This window comes from Myotis daubentonii, chromosome 3 (assembly GCF_963259705.1).
Source record: "Myotis daubentonii chromosome 3, mMyoDau2.1, whole genome shotgun sequence".
NCBI lineage: Eukaryota > Metazoa > Chordata > Mammalia > Chiroptera > Vespertilionidae > Myotis > Myotis daubentonii.
The window spans coordinates 104341480-104366085 of NC_081842.1; the positions used below are offsets into that span (position 1 = coordinate 104341480).

At 44.4% G+C, this 24606-nt stretch overlaps 2 protein-coding genes across 7 annotated transcripts in view; one reads left to right on the top strand and one right to left on the bottom strand.

Moving 5' to 3' along the window:
• The window catches only part of P2RY14 (purinergic receptor P2Y14), a 105012-nt gene extending 88050 nt beyond the window's left edge, over window positions 1-16962 (top strand). For 2 of the 5 annotated variants that reach the window (XM_059688129.1, XM_059688128.1), the window contains exons 2-3: window positions 8891-8988; window positions 14601-16962. In XM_059688129.1, the coding sequence (XP_059544112.1) occupies window positions 14624-15640 (1017 nt within the window). In that variant the 5' untranslated portion in view covers window positions 8891-8988; window positions 14601-14623 and the 3' untranslated portion in view covers window positions 15641-16962. Of the gene's footprint in view, window positions 1-8890; window positions 8989-12155; window positions 12421-14600 lie in introns of all 5 variants that reach the window. The other 3 variants (XM_059688125.1, XM_059688126.1, XM_059688127.1) reach the window with 3 other exon arrangements.
• Window positions 1-24606, bottom strand: part of MED12L (mediator complex subunit 12L) — a 394672-nt gene that overhangs the window by 225578 nt on the left and 144488 nt on the right. The gene's annotated exons all lie outside the window — the stretch shown is intronic.

The following is a 24606-nucleotide window of genomic DNA, read 5'->3' on the forward strand; positions in this document are numbered from 1 at the left end:
ATTAATGTTGGCACTGATCTCAATCTAAGTGTTAATAAGTACTGCTAATTGTTTTCCTTGATGTGAAGGCTAAGTTTATTCATTCTTGAGAAGATATCTAACAAATAGGCAAGTCTGAATTACTATTGTTTGCATGTTATTCTTTTAAGTAAAAACGGTGCTCCAAAAAAAAGGCATCTAATTCAGCTAAACACTCACTTGATGCTGTACCTCTAGTCAACCATCATATGTGGCAGAAGCGCTCATGAACAATTCCTATTTTGTCACAAAAATTTATTTACGTATTTACTTATTTACATTTTCTTTTTTATTGAATTTATTGGGGTGACATTGGTTAGTAAAATTATACAGGTTTCAGGTGTACATGTTTAAAAATATTTAAAAGACACATATCTAAGGGGTAAGATTGAATCAAATTAACAACATATATTACATCATTAAGGACATTCTAAAGTGAACCTACCTTTTGTTTGTTTGTTTACTAAGACTGTGTGACAAGATGTGCAATGACTAAGGGACAGTGGAGACATGGCCTAGACCAGCCGTGGGCAACCTACGGCCCGCGGGCCGGATCCGGCCCGTTTGAAATGAATAAAACTAAAAAAAAAAAAAAAAAGACCGTACCCTTTTATGTAATGATGTTTACTTTGAATTTATATTAGTTCACACAAACACTCCATCCATGCTTTTGTTCCGGCCCTCCGGTCCAGTTTAAGAACCCATTGTGGCCCTCGAGTAAAAAAGTTTGCCCACCCCTGGCCTAGACCATGGCTTCTTGTAGCATTAGTACAAATGTCAGCAAAGTGAGTAAAATAGGCAAATAATAAGTCTGTACTCTTTAGGTAATTGAAGACCTTGAGAGGGGGTCAAGAACCCCCATGGTTCCACAGATGGTATTGTGAGAGACATAATTTTAAACTTTGAGACAGAAAATTTTTCTTTTGATACAAAAAGCAGTAATTTGAAAAAATAGTAATTTGACTAAATTAAAATTAGTAACTCTTGTTTATCAAAATACACCTTTAAAAATGAAGATAGCCCTGGCTGGTGTTTCTCAGTGGTTACTGTGTTGGCCCACGCACCAGAGAGTCACAGGTTAAGGGCATGTACCTGAGTTGCAGGTTCTATCCCCAGCCCATTGGGGTGTGTGCGGAAGGCAACGAATCCATGTGTCTTTCTCACATGCGGGAGGCAACCAGGACTGGTCCTGGTCGGAGGCAGCAGTGAGCACAGCAATGCAGTGCCCGAGCCAGGGGACAGGAGTGCTGGTTACTCTCAAACATTACAGACAGATATTGCATCTAAAGCAATAATGAAATGGCATCTAACAGCTCCCTTGGGAGAGCTATTACAGTGTACCTGACTGACATATTGAAATCCTTTGGAAAAGCGAAACACAGCTGACTCTGGAACAACGTGGGCATTAGGGGTGCCAATCCCCATGCAGCTGACAACCTGTAAATGACTCATGGCTCCCCAGTAGCTATAGCTGGTCCTTTACATCTGCAGTTCAGATCAAAAACAGTGTTTCAATCAATCCGTGGCTGGAAAACCATGTTGTGAATGTGAACATACTGTTGTACACGGTGGCTGATTGAATCCATGCATGTGAAACTATGGATACGAAGGGTCGACTGTATTTATTGAAAAGAATCTGCAAGTGACCATGTCAAACGGAATGATCTAGAAAAGACATGTACATTCAACCCAACCTGTGGGCTCAGGATTCATAAAGAGCACAGCTCCTTCATTTCGCATGCAATCTGAGCACCACCTTTAGGCTGCACAGAAACACATCTTTTGAATTTAAGTCCTACTCATTTTGAAATGAATACACTTGCTTTGTTGTCACATGCTGTGTCTAACAAAATAAAAATTCACTTAAGGAACTGCCCAATTTATAAGTCATTATCACAATATATTATTGAAATCAAAGGTTACTGAATCCTCCAACAGGTAGAAAGTACAAAGTAATTTAGGTTTAAAGTGTGTTGGCATCACTTCTCTGCTGTATTCCCACTCCCACCTCAAGTCCTAGATATTTATATTATTTTCCTTTGGCTACATAAGCCTGAATCTAGAACAAACATACAGGTGGTTGATATTTAGCTAAGTAGTTAAAGCTGTTGGTTTCTCAGAAATGAAAATCTTCCCCACCCCCACAGCAAAGGGACATGCACTAATGCTTGAAGCCCCAAAATCTGGAGAGCTGAGTACTGAGTGCTTAATTGGGAAATGCAAACACCATCCCAGTGAGGCAAAAAGAGGTCATTTCCTTGCCTGGCCCCAGGGAATAGAACCATGTATTCCAAAACAGTGCTGAGAAAGAATAGCCTGGAAAAAGTCAGCAATCCAAGGGTTCAGTCTAATTCCAGACAAAGGAATCAGTTCCCAAAGCTCTGAAGTTGGAATTTTCCTAGATCTACACATCTACACCCCTCTCACAAAAATCACAGGCTTGTATAGAATTGATGAATATGAGCATAAAGTCCTCTGGACTTCACACGTACTCCCCACAGCTGAGAGGACCCAGAACAGAGGGACCATAAGAAGCACAGCCCCTTCACCTCCCCGATGCAAGCACTGCTGGGTCAGACACCCCAAGGAGGTCTAAGGGCGGGAAAAGGCTCGGGCCTCTGCAGCCCTGAATCACAGTGCAGAAGAACATCAGCTTCAAATCAGCGTGGACAACTAGGGGACTGTGTGGAGCCTGGCCCTGGGGAAGTCTGGCAGACTGAGTCCCAGAAACATCTGATCATTCTGCTGCCATCTGAGACACTCACTGAACCCCCAGTGTTCCTCTGAGAATACACTGCCAGTCACCAGGGATGTGATTCTTACAGGAACAGAGCCCTGTGACGTAGCAAGCACTACCCCCTCATTTTAGAGATGTAAAACTGAAGCACAGACACAGTTAGTAACCATCCTGGTATCACAGGTAGTAAGAAACTGAGCCACTGTCTAACCAAGGTTCCTGCATGCAACATTATCGTGCACTATCTGCCCCCAACAAAGCAGTCAAGAAAGCTTACTTCACATTGCAAAGCCAAAGCATATGAATTACTCACTGTTGATGAGTTATTCAATATCCAGTTAAGTTTTAGCAGCAACGAAAGAGCTGACTAAATTCTCTTCCTATATCAAAATGATATCAAACCCACCTACTATTAAGGGGCTATTCCAGTAGATCTCAACTTGGGAGCATTTCAAACTGCCTGGAGAGTTCTTTGATCTAAAAGAACTCTCTGCCACCTAATGGACAGAGCCAGGGATGCAGCTAAGCAATGCACAGGACAGTTTGACCACAAAGAACTGGAACAAAAAATGTTAACAGTGACAAGGTTGTGAAACCCTGGGCTATACCAAAAATCACAGACAAAAAATCCCCACAAAACAATCCTGACACTCCAGATGGTTTGGAGGCTAGTGATGGGGAGCCATTTTCATGGCCCTAAAAGTTTGATGCCTGCGCCACACCTTGCCCTCTTCAGCAGCTCCCATGATGCATCTGTCCAACCACAAGAAATGAAGACAGATCCAAGTTCTTAAATGTGCTGGTCTTATGCCTTGCTACAAGTTCTGCTAAAAGTGTTTTAGGGGAAGTGGTTGGAATTAAAAGTTAAGACTCAGTTTGGGCTTTATCAGCTTTTAGCCATTAACCATTACTCTGCCCATTATCACACGTAATCAAAAGTTGGCTCTGTTTGCAGCAACAACTCAGGGTTTTGATCTTTGTGAGTTTTAGAGTCTGAATAGGAGGCCCAGGAAGGACCTGACAGTCAAAACAGAGTCAAGCTTATGCCTTGATAAAGAGGAAGCTCCTAGGTGCTGCAATTCAGCTTGACAGACACATGGGGATATTTCTAATGTAAGAACTAGCAGTTTCTCAAAGTATGTGACAATATCATTCATCCAATTATGAGTTAAATTCAAGCATTTTGTCAATGACCTAGCCAGGGGTGGGCAAACTTTTTGACTCAGGGCCACAATGGGTTCTTAAACTGGACCGGAGGGCCGGAACAAAAGCATGGATGGAGTGTTTGTGTGAACTAATATAAATTCAAAGTAAACATCATTACATAAAAGGGTATGGTCTTTTTTTTTTTTAGTTTTATTCATTTCAAACGGGCCGGATCCGGCCCGCGGGCCGTAGTTTGCCCACGGCTGTTGACCTTCCTGAGAGGTCCCTTGGCCAATGGATTTCCACAGTGCCTGGCAAACATGTTCTGATAAGCAAATGAACAGAAGGTCTTGGCAAAGGAAGAAAATTGGGAATATGCCAGTGGTTCTCAACCTGTGGGTCGCGACCCCTTTGGGGGTCGAACGACCCTTTCACAGGGGTTGCCTAAGACCATCGGAAAACACATATATAATTACATATTGTTTTTGTGATTAATCACTATGCTTTAATTATGTTCAATTTGTGACAATGAAACCGGGGGTCACCACAACATGAGGAACTGTATTAAAGGGTCGCGGCATTAGGAAGGTTGAGAACCACTGGAATATGCGAGGCCAAAGGTTACAATGCATCTTAAGAACACAAGACTTCAACAAGGAGAAATCCATACCATCAAGTGCTACAGAGAGGTTAGGAAAAGTAAGTGGGGAAAGAAGGATAAATTATAAGTGACGTCCCTGGCAGCCTATGGAAGCTGTGAGTGTCAAACATTCAATGTTCAGGGCAATGAAGGAAGATAAGAGGGTTATTCTTTCAGGTGAAGGAGAGAGTGAGCTTCCCCAGCTGAGCTAGAGGGAGCACAGACCAAAAGCCACGAGGAGAGCAGAAGGAGCCAGCCACTGTGAGAATTTAATAAGGAGCAAGTAGAAACAACTTTATGAGAAGCAAGAGGGATGGTCAGTTACAGAGAAAAATATAGTGATTTCCATGAAATAAACTGGCATACTTGTAATGACTTCCTCTTAACAGAGGTCTTCGGCCTAGAAGCAAAGAACATTATTTACCAACCCACAGGGACATTGGGGAAAGAGGCAGGACCAAAAGTCAAGACACAAGAAATTCTAAAATATCCAACTGACCTTGGAATAAGAAAGGCCAGGAGCCCCCTAACCGGTTTGACTCAGGGGATAGTTCATCGGCCTGCAGACTAAAGGGTCCTGGATTCGATTCCGGTCAAGGTCATGTACCTTGGTTGCGGGCACATCCCCAGTAGGGAGTGTGCAGGAGGCAGCTGATCAATGTTTCTCTCTCATTGATGTTTCCAACTCTTTATCCCTCTCCCTTCCTTTCTGTAAAAATTCAATAAAATGTATCTTTTTTTAAAAATAGAAAGGCCAGGAGCATGATGACATACTTAGAATTAAGACAATTGAATAGTATAAGAGATTTTTAAAGATAAAATATAAAATATTTATCACATGATCTCACTCATATGTGGGATATAATGATCAACATAATTTGATGAACAAGAATAGATCCAGAGACAAATGGGGGGGACGGGGGGACGGGCGGGAAGGAGTTAGAGAGCAACCAAAGGACTTGTGTGCATGCATTTTAGCATATCCAATGGACACAGACACTGGGGCGGTGGGGGCTTGCCCGGGATGGGAATGGCTGGGGGCGGGGGTCAGCTGGGGAAAAAGGAGACATACGTAAAACTTTAGACAATAAAATATATATATATCTATATCTCTCTCTATATATATATCTATATATATATCATATTTAATATCAAGTTATTACTAAATATATCAAGACTGACAATGCAGTCCTTACAGAAATCCCTCCATTCAACCCATTCTAACTGCTCTGGAAACCATCACATACTGGCATCAAAAAGGAAAATAAAGAGTAGAATCAGGATAAGGGAAATAAAACCAGCAGTGATAAGAAAATGGCTTTAGTCCATTTAGCAATGTACACAATGATTACACACACCTATGCTATTTTCTAGTGTTAAAAGAGTCATTGGGAGACAAATATGAAAAGATCTGGGGCATCGGTTAAAGCTTTTGATGCTTGGACTTGGAATGGCAAGAGGTAGGAGAAGACACCAGACTGTCATTTCCTAAGAACTGAACAAAGGACAGGAAGAAGGAAGCTCATCAGAAGCGGGTGCTGAGAAAAGGGTGACTTGAAAGCAATTCATTCTCCATATACATTTCTTTCTAATTATGAAATACTTCAAATATAAAAAATGAAAGTGCAAAAACTAATGTTTGCAAAACCAATGTACCCAATCACTCAGTGTTAACTGGTAGTAATATTTAACAATAATGGTTTCCAAATTTACGGGATGAAATACCAGAAATATAGCAAAAGCCCAACCACCCTACACCAGCCTTCTCCTCCTTCCTCCCCAGGACTAAGCGCTGCCATGAAGCTAGAACACCTCATCCTGACCAGATCATGCTCAGCACCACTGTGGACCACATGTAATGTTGCTCCACAAGGAACTTCATCCCCTTTTTTTTCCCCCTAAAGAGAACTTTGTGACATTTTAGGAATATTACAGAAAATATAAGATTTCTTTATCACTTATTCTCAAGTAGATTTCTATAAAATACATAATTACATTTCCAGGAAACCATGAGAGTGAGTTATTGATGACGAAATCTGAATGAATAGACTAAGGAGAATCCTAGAATTCAGGGCTACCTATAATGTAACTGATTCCTATCTGGAGTCCTAACTACAGTAAAGAAAAACAAGGTTTTTTTTACCCTCCTCACCAAATATTTATTAAATGTCCCCTGTGTACAGGATCTGGAAAAAAAACAAAACATGCTACTGAAAATGTGGTCATTGGGCCAACATCACACCAACTACAGACCTATGGGATCTGAGTGTTCATTTCCGCGAGATCCCCAAGTAACATGTGTGCACAGTAGTTTGAGAAGAGCTGTTTAAGAAGGTGACAACCTCAACCAAACTCATCCTTTCCTTGCCAGACAACATGCTTTCAGGTGTTATCTCTGCTCACATCCCTCTCATCAGACCGGCAGTCATCAACCAGGGGCAGCGTGGTCCCCTCAGGATACTTGGCAACATTTGGAGACATCTTATTACAACTTCTATCTAGGACAAGCATGTCAAACTCGCAGCCAGCAGGCCACATGCCTTTTGTTTAAATGAGGCATGCAGTCCGCTGGCCGTGAGTTTGACATGCTTGATCTAAAAATACTTTATGTCCAACACTCTCAAGAGTTTGTAAGTTTTCCACAGGAGTTCACACCAAATCAATAATCACTAATATTGACAGCCAAGACCACCAGTATAGAAAAACAACAGCTGAACCGGTTTGGCTCAGTGGATAGAGCATCGGTCTGCGGACTCAGGGGTCCCAGGTTCGATTCCGGTCAAGGGCATGTACCTTAGTTGCAGGCACATCCCCAGTGGGGGGTGTGCATAGGCAGTTGATCGATCCCTCTCATCGATGTTTCTAACACTCTGTCCCTCTCCCTTCTTCTCTGTGAAAAATCAATAATATATATCTACACAAATAAAAGAGAAAAATGGTAATTGGCGTACGACGCTACCCTTTTCATTGGCTAATCAGGGCTATATGCAAATTAACTGCCAACTAAGATTGGCAGTTAACTGCCAACAAGATGGCGGCTAATTTGCATATGTAGGCACAATGCAGGGAGGCGAAAGGGAAAGCAGGAAAAAGCCCCCTGCCACTGACAGTGATCGGAAACCCAGGGGGGAGCTAAGAGCTGGGGGGCAGGGCCGCCTTTGCCCTGCCCCCCAGCCATGATGGAGAATCAGGCACCTTTGCCACCCTGGCCAGTGATAGCAGGAAGTAGGGGTGGAGCCAGCGATGGGAGCTGGGCACGGTCAAAAGCTGGCAGTCCCGGGAGCTAGGGGACCCTTGCCTGGGCCTAAAGCGAAGCCCACGATCGCGGGGCCGCTGCCGCTGCAGGTCCCCACTGCCCGGGCTGGACACCTAGGCCAGAGGCGTTAGGCCTGGGCAGGGGAGGAGCCTGCAACCGCGGGGAGCTGGGGGTCCCCTGCCCAGGCCTGACACCTCTGCCGGAGGCCTCAGGCCTGGTCAAGGGGCCAATCCGGTGATTGGTGATCGGAGGGTGATGAGGGTCAACTCCTCTGGCCAAGGCATCAGGCCTGGGTGGGGGGCGGAGCCGGGGATTGGGGGGATATGATGGTCCCCTTGCCCAGGCCTGAAGCCTGGGTCAGAGGCGTCAGGCTTGGGCGGGGGTGGAGCAAGCGATCAGAGGGAGATGGGGGTCCCCTGCCCAGGCATGATTCCTGGGCCAGAGGCCTCAGGCCTGGGCGGGGGTCAGAGCCAGTGATCGGGGGGAGATGGGGGTCCCCTGTCCAAGTCTGACACCTCTGGCGGAGGCGTCAGGCCTGGGCAAGGGGCCGATCAGGCGATCGGAGAATGATGGGGGTCTACGCCTCTGGCCGAGGCATCAGGCCTGGGCAAGGGGCAGACCCAGCAATCCGAGGGGTATGGGAGTCCCCTGCCCAGGCCTGATGCCTGGGCCAGAGGCATCAGGCCTGGGCTGGGGGAAGAACCAGTGATGGGGGGAAATGAGGCTCCCCTGCCCAGGCCTGATGCCTCTGTCAGAGGCGTCAGGCCTGGGCAAGGGGCCGATCCTGCAATTGGAGGGTGATGGGGGTCAACGCCTGAGGGCTCCCAGTATGTGAGAGGGAGCAGGCTGGGCTGAGGGACACCCCCCCCCCCCCCACACACACACACACACACACACACACAGTGCACGAATTTCGTGCACCGGGCTCCTAGTATATATATAACAAAAGAAAAACAAGTGAACATGTTGAATATTGCACAATTTTACAAGATGAATTTTTAAAGTATTTACACTGCTACCATACATACTTCTCCAATAAAAACACTCTGGTGTTCATTTAACTTAATTAATTCATTTTTCTCCTACAACATAGGATCATCTGTAAAGAAATACTTTGGCCACTTCAAGATGACAAGCATTCACTAAAAATTACTTCATTGAAAAGAAACTTCATACAAAAAATTTTTAAAGGTAACTGAAAAAACCCTCTAGTATTATCACAAGGTTTAATAATTTCATCAAAATGTCATGAAGGAATAATTTCCCTTCTTCAGAGAAAGTAAAATTAAGGCACACGATCAGAATGGTGGGAGATGGCCCAGATAGAAGAGAAAAATGGGTCACTGTAATTACTCAGAAGATGAGTAATGACCTCAGCATGTGTGGTTTTTAAAAATATATTTTTATTGACATCAGAAAGGAAGGTAGCGGGAGAGAGAGATCGAAACATCAATGATGAGAGAAAATCATTGATTGGCTGCCTCCTAAACACCCCATACTGGGTATCAAGACACAACTGGGCATGTGCCCTCACCCGGGAATCGAACCGTGACCTCCTGGTTCAAAGGCCAACGTTCAACCACTGAGTCACGCCGGCCTGGCTGAGCATGTTTTTATTCAGATGAATGTATTTCTGGGGTGAGCAATGCTTTGCAAGGCCCTGTGTCAACTAAATTCTTCTCATCAGAGAGAGCCCTACAGTTATATACAATACCCTTCCACTTGAAAACACTTAGATATTCTAGCTGTGCAAAGAAGTTGAGAGAAAGCAATTCATAGGCCGCTATTACAGAGCTGTCTTTGGGCTTGTAAATTCCATTCCACCACATTCTTTAATTATGTCACCTAACACCCAGAGTAATGGTCCATGGAGACGAAAACATTTGGTGCCATTTTACTCCTCTCCCTTGCCTGCATTTGAGGAACAAGGAAGAGTTCCACCTACGAGAAATTGAAGACTTATACAGTTGTGTCTTTTAAAAGTTCTGCCACATACAGAGATCTTTAGTGAGCAGTGTTTGCATTCCTGAAGGCTCAAGGTTAATGTAACGACCACTTTCATTACAGAAATTCAGTTATCATCTCAGAATTAACTGCCTTGGGGGCAGGGCTGGCTATGGCTCCACAAACTGACTGCCCACTTTTTCAGTTGATCATCACCCAGAGGTCCTTTTCCTATTTTTCCCCTTCCCTTTGCCTATCTTTATCTTTAATGGGCTGGAGCAAGGAGCTTAGAAACAGTAAATCAAATGGGAGCATGGGGCAGGCGAGGAAGGGTTATTGGGCCACCCCAAGACATTCTTTGTTTTCTTTCTGGTTCATTTGGTTCTTATTTATCTTTTATGTGCTGTATAAAATCAGCATGTCTTCATTTCCGAAATGACTTAGTTTCAGTAGGTCCCTTTATTTGGGCATTAAATCATCTCTATACTAAAGATAAGGAGAGGAGCCTGGGCAAATGTTTCAAGGTCAAAGTGATACATGTCTCATATGCTTGTCCTGTTTTTCATTCAACGCATAACCCTGCCTTTTTGTCTCAATATATAAAATTGGCCTCACTTGCTGTCGATGCCTATGATAGCTCCTTTTTCACACATCTCTCAATCTATCACCATACCAAAAGGCTGCCATGCTCCGAGACTCCAAGATCAAGCGCAGTAAAATATGTACCTACAGGACACAATACCCTACCATCAACACTACTGCTAAAGGAAACACTACCTAAGAGCTGGAAAAGTACTACCAAAATTGTCTTGGATTTACCTTGAGCTTTTTACTCATGCAGAGTGTCCCTTATGTTCGCCTCTGCTGGATTCAAGCAGACAGCACGGCAGGCAACAGGGATGACCCATACCTTCCCCCAGCATTTCTCAAACCTTAACATCTTAAAAGGGAAACTGTTGCAATTGCTTAAAAACAGGCCAAAACCACAAATTATTTGAGGGAAAACACCAATCCCAGCACACCTTGAGTATCCACTGCAGAGGTAGGCCTGCTCTGGTTCTGGGCTAGTCAGCGCTTCTGCCAACCCCAGAGTAGAAGCAGGGCTGGCAGTGGTGTGAGCACCAGGGCACATGCTCAGGTCCTCCTCACTCTGAGGAACCTGGAAATAGCCCACGGTGTTAGGCTACAGACAGACATGTTGCAGATCAAAAATGTATGTCCCAAGACTGAGAAAATGTCTTTACACAGTTTCTATAAGAAAAGGAACTGTGGCTCTCAGTAGATCACAACTGGGAAATTCGTCACTGTCTATATGTTATGGCTTTTATAATCTATAATAATAAAAGGGTAATATGCTAATTAGACCGGACGTCATTCCAGATGTCCTTCCAGACGAAGCTAGCAGCCAGAGGGAAGCCAGCCCGGGTCCCAGTTGCCGGGTGCTTGCGGGCAGCCAGAGGGAAGCAAGCCCGGGTCCCGGGTGGCAGAGGGAAGCCGGTGCCAGCAGCCGGGGGAAGGAAGGCCTACTCTTGCACGAATTTCGTGCATCGGGCCTCTAGTCTATAATAATAAAAGGGTAATATGCTAACTAGACCAGATGTTATTCCCGAGTAATCCGGGCCCAGAGTGAACCCCGGGTCCAGGGTGCCTGCCGTCAGCTAGAGGGAAGTAGCCCGGGTCTTGGGTGCAGCCGGAGGGAAGCAGCCCAGGACTGTCTGCCGAAGAAGGTGCCAAACTGGCCCCCACCCAGCTCTGGGTAACTAAAGACTGTTGGGAGACAGTGCATCTTTGCTTCCCACAATTGCTCCCCACCTCTAGCGAGTTAGAGATTCCTGTGGGTACCCCAGCCTTCTACAAGATGACCACAGGGGCACAGATGACTTGAGCCAGATGTGCAACTTCCCCTGGACAAAAGCCATGCCCCATGGGTTTCTTTGGGAGAGGGTTACTGAGAGGCCCAGAGTGCTGGGAGGTAAGCCTTGGATTGCCCTGTACTCCACCCAATCCCTAAGGAAGGAGGGCTTGAGCTGGTGAGATGACAGAATGAAACCTGCCTAGGGAGGGCAGAGACACAATAAAATACTTCGGACTGTCCCTTCTGGCCAGGAAAACCGAGGCCAGGGCAGCAAGAGACCCGGTCAGTCCCCCTCTACCCCCGGCAGCCGGAGGGAAGCCAGGTCCCGGGTGCCGAAGGGAAGCTGGTGCCGGCAGCCAGGGGAAGGAAGGCCTATTCTTGTATGAATTTTCATGCATTGGGCCTCTAGTGTTTCTATAAGAAGTAAAATTTGGCTATCAAAGATTTCTGAAAATTCTTCACTATTTCATTAGATTATTGCATTTTATATAGTTAATATTTCCTCTGCTTCAAAATGCATTAACATGTATTTTATTTTACTTAATATTTTAAACTCTAGCACACTGGCTGAGGAGGGGCTGTATCCCCAGAACTGGAACCCCTGGGAGCAGACAGCATACCCCTGTGAGACTGGCTCTTAGACTAAGCTGCATCTGACCACCAGGGAACAAGAAAAATTAATTACTAGACACAGAATCTCTCACAGTGGATGTTAAAAATAGAAAATGTGGGCCCTTTGCTTTTCATCTAAAACATGAAAAAAGCCACAGAAGACCTGCAACTGCAAAGTAGCAAATGAGGGTAAACGAGCATGATCAGACCAGGTATGCAGGGGACAGGACAAGATTTGCTTCGAAAGGCAGGCCAGCGACTGGCAGTCAAGTGGCTTCGGTTGTGCCATGTGGCATGAAGAGTGTGCAGAGGCAGGATCTGTGTCGAAGCAGCACACAGTTTGCATTGTGATTTTTTATTTGGGATGTGACTGGATTTCACATCCCACAGTTCCACTTTCTCACACTGCCTTTATTTTACTGATTTCACTCCCTGTGTGAAAAGCAGTGCTTTAACCAGAAATACAAAGACAAACAAGTTACATCCTTGACCTCAAGGAACCCACAGTCCTTCACAATCCTTCCCTGACCTCTGACTAGGTACACATTTCTTGAGAGGAGGGCTTCATGTCTTATATTCCCATATTACATATTCATTTATTTCACAAATACTTTAACTACCTAACATTCTAAATATAATGGTAGGAATACAATGGTAAAACATGACATGGTCTCTCCCCTGTAAAGGAGCCTACACAAAGAGGAGAAACAAAAAACAAAGGCCGAGAGCTGTGCTGTGACAGGAGAGAGGCACAGAACTCTGAGTACACAGGTGGAGCCCCACACCCAGGCACCCTCCAAGGCTTGGGTGGAAGAGACTCCTGACAAAACGGATACTCAAGCTGAGGCCTCAAGGATGAAGGAGAGTTACCCACCAAGAAAGTTCCAAAGGAGTTTCCACACAAATGAAACTTTGTGCAAAGGTCCAAAATGAGAGAATTCGTGGAGCCTAGAGGAGTGGGAGGGTCCCAGAAAGCTGGAATTCACTGGAGGAGGAGGGAGCGGCCATCAGACCAAATGGGGAGCTCAGCATTAAAGAGCCAGAATTTCTTCCTGAGGGCAAGATGTTGTTTTACATATGAGATGGGCAGTAAATATTTTCTTTGATGCATCAAATAGTCTTTCAAAGCAGTTCTACTCTTCTCTGTGCCCTGAATCAGTATGGCTGACATCAGCAAAAACACGTAGGAGCCCCTAACACAGAAGGTTCTGGGTAACACCTACAACAGTGGTGTCCAATAAAAGTACGATGCAAGCCACATATGTAATTTTAACTTTTCTAGTAGCCATATTCTTAAAAAGTAAAATTAAGATTACTGATACATTTTAACAAATATTTCTAAAATATGATTTCAAATGTGGTCAATATTAAAAATATTAAGACATTTTACTTTCTTTTTTTGTACAAAGTCTGTAAAACTCGGTATGCACTCTGTACTTGCTGCACATCTCCATCTGGAGCGGCCACAGGTCCAGGGCTCTGCATGTGGCCGTGACTCCGTACTGAACAGGACAGACTGAAAATGCGCTGTGGAAGCATTTCTTAGGAGGTCTACGGTACTTGTTGTGGTGGTGGTGGTATTCCAAATCACTTTTTCAATGGGGAAAAAAAAACACAGAGAAAAGCTCACTTTTGAAAGGTATCCAGAGCCCCATATCAGTAACACCGGCTACAGTGGGTGTGTATGCTTCCCAGACACTGTGCTGTGCCCACAATATGTGCAGGGCAGGCTTTCTAAAGAGTAAGGTCTGTATCAACAGCTCTTAAACCTAGTATATTAACAAAGCTCTGAATTAAATGAAAAGAAACAGATTAGTTCTCTGCTTTCCATTTTATTACCTTTTGAGACTATGTTTAAATGAGTATGTCCTAGAATTTTGGAGTTTTATAGGGAACCACTGTCATTTAAGGAAATGCTTAGAGTTCTCAGGCTGTCCTACTTTGCCAATTTTTCTTTCCTGTCACCTGACTACTCTGTATTTGCCTTAAAAAAAAAAAAAAAAAAAAAAAAAAAAAGAGCAGGGAGGTAGAAGGGGAGGGTGTCTAATATATAAAAGAACTTCATTTCAAGAATGTGGCGGGTCTGATTATATTCACTGCCTTTTTTTAAAAATATATTTTACTGAGTTTTTACAGAGAGGAGGGGAGAGGGATAGAGAGTTAGAAACATCGATCAGCCGCCTCTTGCACACTCCCCACTGGGGATGTGCCCGCAACCAAGGTACATGCCCTTGACCGGAATCAAACCTGGGACCCTTCACTCCGCAGGCCAATGCCCTATCCACTGAGCCAAACCAGTCAGGGCTATATTCCCTGTCTTTTGCTTTATTATCTGGCAATTAACTTGGAAAGCCCTAAGTGCCCTGAGTGAATATTTCACTTCATTTTCCAGGCCGCTCCTTCAGAAGTTACAAAATGTTGAATTCCACCACCTCTCAGCCTCCTGCGGAGTCCTGCTCACAAAACCCCGTCATAACACAGCAAATCATTCCTGTGCTTTACCTGCTGGTCTTCATCGCGGGTGTGCTGCTCAACGGCGTGTCGGCGTGGGTCTTCTGCTACGTGCCCAGCTCCAAGAGCTTCATCGTCTATCTCAAGAACATTGTGGCTGCTGACTTCCTGATGAGCCTGACCTTCCCCTTCAAGATCCTCAGCGACTCGGGCCTGGGCCCCTGGCAGCTGGGCGTGTTTGTATGCCGGGTGTCGGCCGTGCTCTTCTATGTCAACATGTACGTCGGCATCATGTTCTTTGGGCTTATCAGCTTCGACAGATATTACAAAATCGTGAAGCCTCTCCTGACTTCTTTCATCCAGTCAGTGACTTACAGCAAACTCCTGGCAGTGACGGTGTGGCTGCTGATGCTCCTGCTCGCTATCCCCAACATTATCCTGACCAACCAGAGTGCTAAGGACAGCACACATGTGAAATGCATGGAGCTTAAAAACCAACTGGGACTCAAGTGGCACAGGGCATCAAACTACATCTTCGTGGGCATCTTCTGGATTGTGTTCCTTCTGCTAATCATTTTCTACACTGCCATCACGAGGAAAATCTTCAAGTCCCACATGAAGTCCCGAAAGAATTCCATTTCCGTCAAGAGGAAATCCAGCCGCAATATATTCAGCATCATGCTGGTATTTTTTGTCTGCTTTGTACCTTACCACATTGCCAGAATCTCCTACACACAGAGCCAAACAGGAGCCCCTTTCAGCTGCCAGTCCAAGGAAATCTTGTACTATGTGAAAGAATTCACTCTGATACTGTCAGCAGCAAATGTGTGCTTAGACCCCATTATTTATTTCTTTCTATGCCAGCCATTTAGAGAAATCTTGTGTAAGAAATTGCACATCCCACTAAAAGCTCAGCATGACCCAGAAACTTCCAAAACCAGGAGGGGAAATATGATGCACGAAAGCACAGATACGCTGTGATTTCCCACCTTTCAAATGAGGTCCCTGTGTGCGTGTTGTAGCTTTCATTTACACAATGAGAGGAGTAAATGGGGGAAGGCCGTGATAGTAAGCATCGTCACTGAGCATTACTCTCCAATTAGTATAATAATTAAAATGTAAGTTTCCATGCTTTTGTGTAACATCAAAGAAAAAGTAATACATACATATTTCAATCATACCAAAATAGAAGGTTTAAATTAAACACTCATCTGGTCAGTTAATATAGAATTTTAAGCAGCAATAAGAAAATAGACAGCAATCAAGACAATTCTCAGGGGTGTCTTTCCTCTCTAAATGCAATAATTAAGTTAGTAAGTTATGGGCAGTTTTTTCAACAGGATCATCAAGACCAACTTAAAGGCAGGCAACAGCTAAAGGCCTGTTGTAGTGAGGGAGTCAAGCTGTCTGATTTGAAGGAGAAAAAGGAGACACCCACTGATCTATCTCATGGCATTTTAAAGGAAAGTAGATATAAATTATGTACTTTGCAATAAAAAATGTAATTTTTTCTGATAGTATTTTGAGGATGATATAAATACATTTTTAATAACGTCCTCTGCAGAGATTGGTTAAGCCACTTCATGAGCCTGGTGTTCCAGTGTTAGAGTATTTTTAAAAGTGGGCTCAAGCCCGGGCTGGTTTGGCTCAATGGATAGAGTGTTGGCTTGTGGACTGAAGGGTCCCGGGTTTGATTCTGGTCAAAGGCACATGCCCAGTTTACAGGCTCAATCCCCAGTAGGGGCTGTGCAGGAGGCAGCCGGTCAATGATTCTTTCTCATCATTGATGTCTGTCTCTCTGTCTTTCTCTCTCTCTCTCTCTCTCTCTCTCTCTCTCTCTCTCTCTCTCTCTACCTCTCTGAAACCAATATATACATATATATAAAATATATTAAAAAAAAAAAAGTGGGCTGGACCAAGGGAAGCTAGATATGGGCACGTGTTGCGACGACTTCTCCTGTTCATGGCAGGGACAAAAACAGGATGCCTGGGAGAAAGACACTCTCTCTCTCTCTCTCTCAGGCTGGCCACATACATTCTTCCCTGGGGAGGGGGAAACAACTTTCTTAGAAAGCAACTGGACTATAAAAAAAAATTATCTAAAATGTATAATAATGAGTGACAAGTTATTCATAAAATGAAAACTTACACATCACATTTTATGAAAATAATGAATTAAAATGGGCTATGGTTGCTGGCTTATGACTTATGAAAACAATCTTTCTTTGCTATTAACCAGCTGGAAGACATTCAGCCCATCTTTCCAATGTTCTTTTCAAACATTTTTATAAGTCATGTTTATATATATACTAGGGGCCCGGTGCACGAAATTCGTGCACTGGGTGTGTGTGCGGGGGGAGTGTCCCTCAGCCCAGCCTGCCCCCTCTCACATACTGGGAGCCCTCAGGCATTGACCTCCATCACCCTCCAATCGCAGGATCGGCCCCTTGCCCAGGCCTGATGCCTCTGACAGAGGCGTAGACCCCCATCACCCTCCAATCGCCTGATCGGCCCCTTGCCGAGGCCTGATGCCTCCACCAGAGGTGTCAGGCTTGGACGGGGGCCCCCATCTCCCCCCGATGACTGGCTCTGGCCCCCGCCCAGGCCTGAGGCCTCTGGCCCAGGAATCATGCCTGGGCCGGGGACCCCCATCTCCCTCTGATCGCTTGCTCCACCCCCCGCCCAAGCCTGACGCCTCTGGCCCAGGCTTCAGGCCTGGGCAAGGGGACCATCATATCCCCCCAATCCCCAGCTCCGCCCCCCACCCAGGCCTGATGCCTCTGGCCCAGGCATCAGGCCTGGGCAGGGGACCCCCAGCCCCCCGCCCAGGCCTGATGCCTCGGCCAGAGGAGTTGACCCTCATCACCCTCCGATCACCAATCACCGGATCGGCCCCTTGACCAGGCCTGAGGCCTCCGGCAGAGGTGTCAGGCCTGGGCAGGGGACCCCCAGCTCCCCGCGGTTGCAGGCTCCGCCCCTGCCCAGGCCTAACGCCTCTGGCTGAGGCGTCCGGCCCGGGCAGTGGGGACCCGCAGCTGCAGCGGCCCCGCGATCGTGGGCTCCGCTTTAGGCCCAGGCAAGGGACCCCTAGCTCCCGGGACTGCCAGCTTCGACCGTGCCCAGCTCCCATCGCTGGCTCCACCCCTACTTCCTGCTATCACTGGCCAGGGTGGCAAAGGCGCCTGATTCTCCAATCATGGCTGGGGGGCAGGGCAAAGGCGGCCCCAGGGCCGCCTTTGCCCTGCCCCCCAGCTCTTAGCTCCCCCCGGGTTTCCGATCACTGTCAGTGGCAGGGGGCTTTTTCCTGCTTTCCCTTTCGCCTCCCTGCATTGTGCCTACATATGCAAATTAACCGCCATCTTGTTGACAGTTAACTGCCAATCTTAGTTGGCAGTTAATTTGCATATAGCCCTGATTAACCAATGAAAAGGGTAGCGTCGTACGCCAATTACCATTTTTCTCTTTTATTAGTATATATATATATATATATATATATATATATATATATATATATATATTTCTTTACTGTATATGTATTAATAAAGAAACTATTTTTAATAGTCTCATTTTTTAAAAAATAATCAAGATATGAAAAGAATATTACCAGATTTCCTCATAGTCAAGACATGGGGTGGTTTGTTTAAGGCACTCAATTATGCATGTTAATAAGGACACTCAAATTGTACTTGCTTTTCATTTTTCAAATAAGTACTGCATATGCTCCATCAGATTTTAGGCAAAACTCAGAAAGCACACCTTAAATTGAAGAAGAGATGGGAAGGTTTTTATACTCTGTGCCCACTTTTTATCCTTGTAAAAGCTCCCTGCTCCCAACTCTGGGTCAAAAAACACAATCGCCAACCTACTATAAGCATGCTAGCTAAAACTAAGCTTGTTCTCCTTGTTTGGCTAAATATATTTGCAAAAGAAATTGAGTTTATTCTTCATCCTTTCCATGGACCAGGACAAATTACTAAATGCCGGTGTTTTAAATGCCCCTATTGGGCATGGGCAAAATGAAAGTAACAAAAAGAAGGTGGGTAGCACATGGAGAATGCCTTTGTATCGCCATGCCAAAACAGATCAGCAATGTAAAAGGCAAGATTTCTCAAATCAACATGCAATGCAGATAAGGATTCTGTGAAGCAAAAGGCAGGGGGACAGTTACTACATCTTAGAACTTTCAGGTCAGGGCTACAACAAAAGGAAGCTGTAGAGCACTGGCAACAACAGTTAACTCTGACTTCGAGGAGGTCACCAGCACCAGTGCAGGCAGGTGACAGGGAATACACACTCCAGGCCCTTCTGTAGAGAAAGCTATAGTGCAGGTCTTCAAGTGTCAGGCTGTCTGTGCGGTGTTTACACCCAGGTGCTGTGGTGGAAAGGAAGGCAATATAAGTTTGGTTGTAAGAAAATGGAAAATAGAGAATGTTAAAGATGACGGTGATCCTGGCCGGTGTGGTTCAGTGGTCGAGTGTCAACCCATGTACGGAGAGGTTGTCAGTCCAATTCCTGGTCACATGCCTAGCTTGTGGACTCGATCCCCAGTGGGTGGTGTGCAGGAGGCAACCAATTTCTGTTTCTCTCTCATTGATGTTTCTATCTCTCTTTCCCTTTCCTTTCCACTCTCTCTAAAAGAAAAATCAATAAAATCATAATTAAGAAAGAGAAAAAAATATGATAGTGAGCTGAGAGCTTGAGCCTCACCAAGAGGCCAACAGGCACTTAGCTTCAGTCAATTCGGTCCCCATGTGTTTTCAAGCCACACAATTTTGAATTCCAGGGCAGCAGTGAAAAGAAAACATATGTGTGGATAGAATGATATACCAACAGCTGCTCTGCAACATCTTACATGCAGAAATCTAATAGAAAGGGACTCAAAAGTGGCTCTTGACTGAAATGAAAATGCCCCTTCATAGGAATCCTCATGTTTTCTTGAACTAATCTGAGGCTCTATGTTGATGCGTAATTGATTCAACAACCTATACAAAAATACTCTAAGTGTTTTTATAAAAGAAACATTTGACACAAGAATCAAGAAACAAAGAAATCACAGTCATATAAAAAGGTTACACATGAAACCCACCCACTGGGAGGCCCTCACCTTGCAATTGTCTTTTACAAAATGTCATCATCAGCAATGCCCACTTGTTGGTTATCTCCTCAGCTTCCACACTCTCTTTTCTCAGCAGTCAAAGCAAACTTTTTTCCTTTGGGAAATTCACCTTTCCCTGTTCTCAGCCATATACAGTCCTGGAGCCCATCCTGTCCCTGACCTCAGGGTGAGGCCATAACTGATAACCAGCATGTCCAACTCCACTGGCCACAAGCTGAGAGGGAACAGGACCCAATGTGAGCAAGTCCTAAATTCCTGAGAAATTCTCCAGAGGGCTTGCTGTCAACATGCAAAGTCCCGAGTGCTTCTTCCATCGGCCACCACAAAAGCAAAGCGCACAGCTTTCTCTGAGTTGAAACTGACCCCGCACAAGGTGGACAGAGAAGTGTTACCTACCCAGCCCTGGTTCAGTGACAAAGGCCCTTCATCAGCCTCAACTAAGGCCGCTCCTACAACTGTGGACACTCAGCTAATGGATCTCTTCAATAGCATAAGCGCTATTTTCATTGTATTTCTTTGTCACGTACAAATGAGAAAGTCCTGATATATTTGGATTAGCTTAAAAAGTAGTCCAGGAACTCTAGAAAACACCTTACACCAGCTGTGCTACCATCTGATGTAGTCTGTCCTTAACCGCCCTACATCCTCTAACTGGCACTGGAGAAAGAAGGAAAGTCAGTATCTTTATTCATACAGACCATATCTGTAACACCAGGAGACTGCATCCTGACAATTACACACAAACAGGTCATCCCCTCCACAACGACCAGGGCTGTGCTCTGAGAAGCAGCATGTGAGGTGTGTGCTCGCGTGGGGGGACCGGCGGCACCCAGTGCTCTTCAAAGGAAAACCACCATTTCCTCTCGGTCACCTATTGTCTGCAAGTAGCCAATGGCACGCAGACTTCCGTTTCATGACAAGAAATCCCCACCAGAAAACACTTCAACAAAATGTAGTTTTCCTTTCTCACAAGCCACTCTGAAAAATGCTTCAATCATTACATAGCACTGTTTGTACAAAATGATTAAATACTGTATTACTTTATCAGTAGTAAATATATTTTTTAAACCTTATTGATAAACTAGCTACAGAAAAGAAACAAATTATTCCATGAAATAAGGTTTCCAGGTTGATAAGGAATAGAAGTGGTTCCATTCCCGTCTCCCCACCTCCAGAAGCTGAGGGAAAAGCAGGAGGCAGAGTTATAAAATGAGGCCCGTCTCAACCACAACAACAGATATAAAAACTACTTTCACCAGTCAAGTTTATGAGGCTACTTGTTACCTTTTGAAGGCCCTCACTGTATAATTCTGACTCTGCTCATGGTCAAAGTTAAGATCTCCCAACCCACCTCACCCCACTTCCAAAACATTACCTCTATTCAGTGCTCTGGGGACCAACAATGCAGGACTCTGGGTCGGGGTCATCCTGCTGTTCCACCCCCAGGGAATCAGCACATCCGGGGGAGCCCAGAGCTACACTATTTTCCTCTCCCTCCCAAATCACAGTCACTGGTGAACTGCTAAGCCCTCAAAGTGCATAGAAGTCCCACGGGCTTATTCCCTATCATTTCATCCCTGGACATAAAAGACACCAAAAGATGGCTTTTATTATCTCCATATAAAATGTCATATTACTTAAAACAATTTCTTGATAATCCTTTTTCTACAGTAAGTTGTAACTTGCAGATTTTTCAAGTTATTAATTATTCATGTTCCACGTTGAGTCCTTAGCTTTCTGAGAGAATACCAGCTCTCTGACATCTCACTGAAATGAGGAGTTAATCTTCATTTTGTTTCTAAAGTAAAAGCCAATTTCAGCCTGGTATCATTTTTTAAGTACATTATATTATTAATAAATGATAATTTTATTAATATTATTTGATATTATTAAAGCATTTAGCAGAATAAAAAGGTAATTTTTATAGGAAATGCAGTGTTTCCATTAATGTTGTTCAAAATGAGAGCTTATGAAGTGTTTACAAGTTTACATTCAGGTGTCTGGGTGGTGACAGACAAAGCACTGAGGAATATTTAAAATCTAACTGAGAAGAATAAAGAGCAATCTGCGCTACATAAAAGAATAAGATGGCACTAAAAACACAGGAAGTCAACACACCCAATTCTCTCTTCCTCACACTTCCCTCCCCAGCATTGAACCCTGGTCGCTCCCCTCCCACTGCCATACATTTCCGATCCTCAAAGCCTCTCAGCTAACGTGACTTTAGTCCTCCTCTAACTGGCATCTTGCCTTCCACTTTCTCCCCTGACCCCACATACTCTAACACTGCAACTTTACCTACTGCTGCACTGCCACACAACTTTCCTGAGCTCTCCCCTGCTTATTCAAGCATCCAAGGCTGACCAGGCGATCCAAGATTTTGTCTCATCTCTGTCCTCACACAGATCCTGCTCAGATACTCCAAGTGCCCAGAATGCCTGCGAATTCCCAAACACACTTCGCACTCCCCAGTCATGCCCGTCATGCCCCAAGCATGCCACCATCCTCCCACTTCTCAGAAGCATCCCTTCATCCTACCTGGGCATCTCCTGGATTCACAGGTTCTAACAGCCAGTCGTAATTTTGGGTCACTGCAGGTCCTGCATATTCTTGTCACTCTTCTACGTTGTAACCTTCTAAAAGTCACAAAAATATTCCCTAGCAAGGGTGCTAAGGAGGAAGCCTGCAAATCAGTAAATATTTGTTGCTGGATTTTTTTTTTACTTCATCAAAAAACAAAGATTCACATGAAAAGAAAGGGAGAATTCCTCTAAAGAACCTCCTCCTGGAAAGTAACAACAGAGTTTGTAAAATGGAGAGTTATGAGCTTTGAAAATGTGTTACTCATACTTCATTAAAAGGGGAGCATAATGACACAAGTGGAAAAGAAAAAAATGAACTCAGTGACTAAAGAAAACAAGATAAACTTTACAAGTTCTCTTTTAAGTATTTCCTTCCAATTAATTATTTTATAACCCTGGGTCAAAGAGCAGTCGCACCTCACAGCAGAAAGGCCATATGGACTGTGTGTTGACCTTAAAATAGCATTGTACTGTCAATAAAAAGGCAGAAGAGCAAAAGGAGGGGCAAGGAGAACAACAGGGAATATGCTCAGCCACTCATAACCAACTTCACAGTCCAAGAATGTGCAGAACACCTTTGCCTTCAAAACATTTCCAAATTTTTGCTCCATTTCATTAAAAAGGTAACAAACGAAGGCAGAGCTTAAATCATGCAGACAAAGCAACATCTTGGAAGGGCTACACTTTAAAACCACTCTGTCCATTATGTCCATCACTCACAAATTTGAAGATACTAGGGTTGGGAAAAAGACTTTGGAGTGATCCAGGTGGGAAAGTGAATTATGTGCTTTTAAAAAACTTTCAAAGTACAAACCAAAAGCACAGTGGCTCCAAGGAGAAGGCTGATCGGAGCCACACAAGCTGCTAGAGAGATGTTTTGCTCACCAGCATTCATTAACCAAGGATCCTAAAAAGTTTCAGGATGCAAGTTACTGTTGAGTTGAGAGCATCCTGACTTGCAAATTCCATGAGAAGAGTGGCAACAGTGGAATACTGTTCCACTGCCCGATGGCATGCAAATTCAAATCGTGGTAAACACTAAATGGGGGACTGCTGGCCTGCTTTAGAACCACTGTTTCTGCCCAACACTTCCATTTAAGAAGCATAAGTGCATGCTGGGACACTGGAGTCTAACTGTGCAGCTGTTAGAGAAGAATCTCCTACGTGTCATGGATTCTTTAAAGAAGTTCCCAGGACTGTGTCTGGCTATGGCAGTGGCCACATACCCCAACACTCAGTTTCCCTCCTCATTAGTTCCAAAGGCCTCCCATGCTATATTTAAAAGGCAAATTTTAATGATGTTAAAAGGCCCTTCATCAGCCTCAACTAAGGCCGCTCCTACAACTGTGGACACTCAGCTAATTTCTACTGAAATATGAAATGTTGTTTGGTATTTGTGTCCAATAAAATCAAAAGCATGATGCATGTGGATGGGGGGATAGATTCCTAGGGCAATTTAGCTTCCTTTTTTTAAAATATATTTTTATTGAGTTCAGAGAGGAAGAGAAAGGGGGAGAGAGACAGAACATCAATGATGAGAGAGAATCATTGATCGGCTGCCTCCTGCACACCGCCTACTGTGGATCGAGCCCACAACCCAGGCATGTGCCCTTGACTGAAATCGAACCTGGGAACCTTCAGTCAGCAGGCTGACACTCTATTCACTGAGCCAAACTGGATAGAGCATCCATTTTTATTTTAAACATACAAAATATCCATTAAAGTAACTAATGCATCATTTCCAATAAAAAGTATTACCATGACCAACGTAAGGGAAAAATAACTTCCCCTCACTCCTTCCCACTTGGGTTTCTGAGGTACTGGGTTAGTGGTGATGTGTCATTTCCTAGAACACTAACAAGAGACGACCTGAACAACATTTGTCCTAATGAAACAGAAAAAGGCGACTTATGAAAATTCAAAGGGAACTCATGTTAAAACAAAAAGAGGGACAAAGCCCCCCAAAGCATATTTCCACTGTGAACAAACTTCCACAAAACATAAGGTGCCTCAAGCTCATTCTCAAAAGAAAGAACCTGGTTCAGTTTCACTATTAAAAGTGTGGTTTCCCACTATTACAAAAAGGAAACAGAACTCTGAGATCTGGGGTACTTCAGCTCTTGAACGTTTGGCAATCCAGACATAAAAGCCTTAGTGGGTTTTTAAGGACAGTCGAATGTACTTCTTAATTCCGTCTATACCCCAAAGTGAACATGGAAGTAAACATACACTAGTAAATACACCAACCT